Source organism: Sander vitreus, chromosome 13 (assembly GCF_031162955.1).
Source record: "Sander vitreus isolate 19-12246 chromosome 13, sanVit1, whole genome shotgun sequence".
NCBI lineage: Eukaryota > Metazoa > Chordata > Actinopteri > Perciformes > Percidae > Sander > Sander vitreus.
The window spans coordinates 26,485,642-26,488,965 of record NC_135867.1 but is presented as its reverse complement, the minus strand read 5'-3'; the positions used below and the strand labels follow the sequence as shown (position 1 = coordinate 26,488,965).

The window sequence follows — 3,324 nt, the reverse complement described above, 5'->3', positions numbered from 1 at the left end:
GTTAGGGAGACTGATGGGGGTGGAGGAGGAGTTGAAAGAAGGGGAACCACTGATCTGATAGAGAGCTAGCTCAGAGTTGGGACAATTACTGAAAACAACTGAAGTAAAAATGCTTTATTAAACTGCATTGTTTCATTGATTCGGGAACATGGGTTGTTTTCGGGGGACGCACAGGATGAGTGGGATACACGTGAACTGAAACAAAAGGCAGACAACCTGAGAGAAAACAGGCAGAGGTACAGAAAAGAGAGACTGCAGAGTTGAAGAGGGAGTGGGGAAAGATGGATAAAGATAGAAAAGATGGCGGAAAGAAGCCAGGAAAGGAAGGGGAGGATGAGAAGGCCAATGTGGGCGAGATAGATGAGAGACACAGAGAGACAGAGGGGGACAGGACAATAATCCTAACTAATTCACTTAGGGCATTGCTGAAGGTAGGCTAAGAGGATTGGGACACTCCCAGAATCAGATAAGCTAAAATAAGCAAGATGGAGCGGCGAGGGCCACGCAGGCCATATGACAAACGTGACGGGTCCAGACCTGAGCACAACATGGCCACTTTACCTCTGCCGTGTCCAGTCTTCATCCTGGCCTCTAACTGTGGATCAATAACTCGAAATGCATCCGAATCAGCCAAACTCCTATCAAGCTACAACTCTGCAAACACAAACTAGAACTGATTTCAAAGAATCTCAATGATTGTCAGTGCACAGCGTGTAAAGAATAGATCACTTTAATGTCACACAACTAAAAACAGAAGATCTAATGTTTCCATTAAACAGATTGGGAATGATAACACTAAAGGCTAACACTGTAATACGCAACACAAATGCTCAAAAATATCTAAACGCAACCAAACTACATATTTAAATGTAGCGTAAAATAATAAGAATAAATAGCTCAAAAGAATTAAACCCTGACGGGGGGAGGTGACCTACAGGACTCCAGAGCTCCTTCCTGTCAAAGCAGCACTCCTTTCACTCTATGACAATGCACGTTTAAAACAAAATGAAACACGTGTGTGTGTGTGTGTGTGTGTGTGTGTGTGTGTGTGTGTGTGTGTGTGTCATGTTAAAAGAAAAGATGGCTCAGTGTGTTTCCATACGTACAACTCCAGTATGACATGGACATGTTTTCCTACAAACTCTTTAAAGGCTTTTGCTCCCTTATTTAACTTAACATGAAGAAGACAACAGATATGATTTGCAGTCAGGCAGCATTGATGACAGTCACTGGTCCCTTCATCTCCAAAGTCATTCAGATAAAATGCATTTCTACAGAGGTCCCCTTTAGAAAATAAAACAAAATCTTACAAACAAGAAAGTGAAAACCAAAGAGAACAAGTCCTCTGGCAGAACTGCTTCACACTATCTCACATCTGACTCGTTGACACACACATGAACACCACCCTGTCTTGCTTTCTTAGAGGACCTGGAACTTCCAGGAGTTTTGGTCCTTGTGGTCCAGGCAGTCCATTGTGGTGAAGCCCAGTTTCCAGGCCTGCTGGTCCTTGTAGTCCAGGCAGTCAACAGAGGTGAAGCCCAGAGAGGAGGCCGTGCTGTAGCCCTGTGAGGACAGCGAGGCCGGGGACTGGCTTAGGGAGCCGCCCATCGAGGGCACAGTGATGGGGCTGAGGGCGCCCACGGTGCCTGACAGCTGCGAGTGCATGGGGGACAGGTAGGCGCTGCAGTCCAGGCCCGTGAAGTAGGAGGTGGTGCTGGCGTAGCCTTGGGTGTAGGCCGACGGCTGGCCGTAGCTCATAGGGTAAGGGGAGGGCCGCTGCATGCAGGGGGCCGAGGAGGAGGCCAGGGGGTCGGGCAGGGGCGAGATGGCCGGGCTCCAGATGGACACGGCTGTGTTTCCAGTGCTGGAGCTCGGGACCAGGCTGGGGCCTGACTGGACAGAGGACGGGCTGTAGGAGCCCGATGGGTTAGGAACCGGATCAGGGGCGCTGGGTTCCTGCACTGGAGAGGCCTTCTTTTTGGGAGGGCGGGGCTTGGACTGCCCACTGCTCTGTTGCTGCTGCTGACGACACTTGGCACGGCGGTTTTTAAACCAAACCTGGAGGCGCAGAGAAAAAGACACAACATGGTATTACAGAAAACAACTTTTAGACATGCAAATATCTTTGAGTTGTAAATAAATTATAAAAAATAAAAATAAAGTGTGGGGTACAGAGGTGAGAATGGACCAGTGTGACCTATAAATGCATATGCAGAAGATGGCATAAATACGCTGCTGTACTCTTTCTGTAGAAGAGGTTTGTTGCCCTTAAGGCTTTTAAGATGCCTGGTCTCACTGTTATAGCAACGCACAAACACTGAGCAGTATGGCCTCCATCTTGGCTGGCCTACTTCTCCAGTACCTGCACACGTGACTCAGGCAGGTTGATCTTGAGGGCCACCTCCTCCCTCATGAAGATGTCTGGGTAGCGGGTCTTGGAGAACAACGCCTCTAGGATGTCCAGTTGTGTCCGGGTGAAGGTGGTGCGCTCTCGGCGCTGCTTCCGGGGAGTGGCTGCAAAGCCAAGGGACACAGAGGGGATTATTATTCTGGCAGCAAAAGAGGGCTGACCTGAATTATGAGCTGGTATTTTACAGACAACATGACATGTCATTTAATGATTATTTTAGGTTATTTTATTTATTTATTTTTTTTACCAGCTCTGTAAATGGGGGACGACAACACATGCAAATATGAATTGGAACTCCACAGTACATTATGGTACTGTTTATAACCCGGACATGTTTTCTACAGTCTGCCTGTGACCAGTATAAGACTAAGTGTATTTGATCATTCAATCAATAGTCGCTGGTTCTTTCAAGTGTCAGTTTTCCCAGAGAAGGAGACACATTGTATTCATTTAACTATAGTTTGAACAGTCAAAGTCATATCTATGTGGCACACGGCCAAATGCCTGGGCATATTTGTTTCAGAGCAAGTACAGTGAGTCCCGTGCCGTGCGTATCACATAGTGTTCCCATCTACACTCAGTCTATGTTTATTTGAGCGTCAGCGACGTGAGAACATTTTTGGGGAAAAGTGAGAAAAAAAAATACAAATCGTGTCTGATTCCTGACAGACACTGAACTCTCTATCTGCGTTTCAAAAGGTTTCATTGTATCTGCGTATTAACTATCTGTACCAACACATTCTATCTCCGACAGCAGTGTAACCTAACGTAGAGACGAACTTTTCTTCAAATCATCAATCTCTCATAACGACACTTACTTATTCTATTTTTTCCCCTTGGTTAAATCAGTGTAGTCATGATACTTTTATATTTTACTATCTCATTATTATTATACAAACTTTGTGTCAATGCAT

General features: G+C 46.1%; 1 protein-coding gene across 1 annotated transcript in view; it reads right to left on the bottom strand.

Moving 5' to 3' along the window:
- Positions 1–1,419: 1,419 nt before the first annotated feature.
- crx (cone-rod homeobox) overlaps positions 1,420–3,324 on the bottom strand; it is a 2,238-nt gene continuing 333 nt past the window's right edge. The window contains exons 2-3 of the mRNA XM_078266048.1: positions 2,363–2,514; positions 1,420–2,058 (exon numbers count right to left, since the gene is read on the bottom strand). Of these exons, the coding sequence (XP_078122174.1) occupies positions 1,420–2,058; positions 2,363–2,514 (791 nt within the window). The remainder of the gene's footprint in view (positions 2,059–2,362; positions 2,515–3,324) is intronic.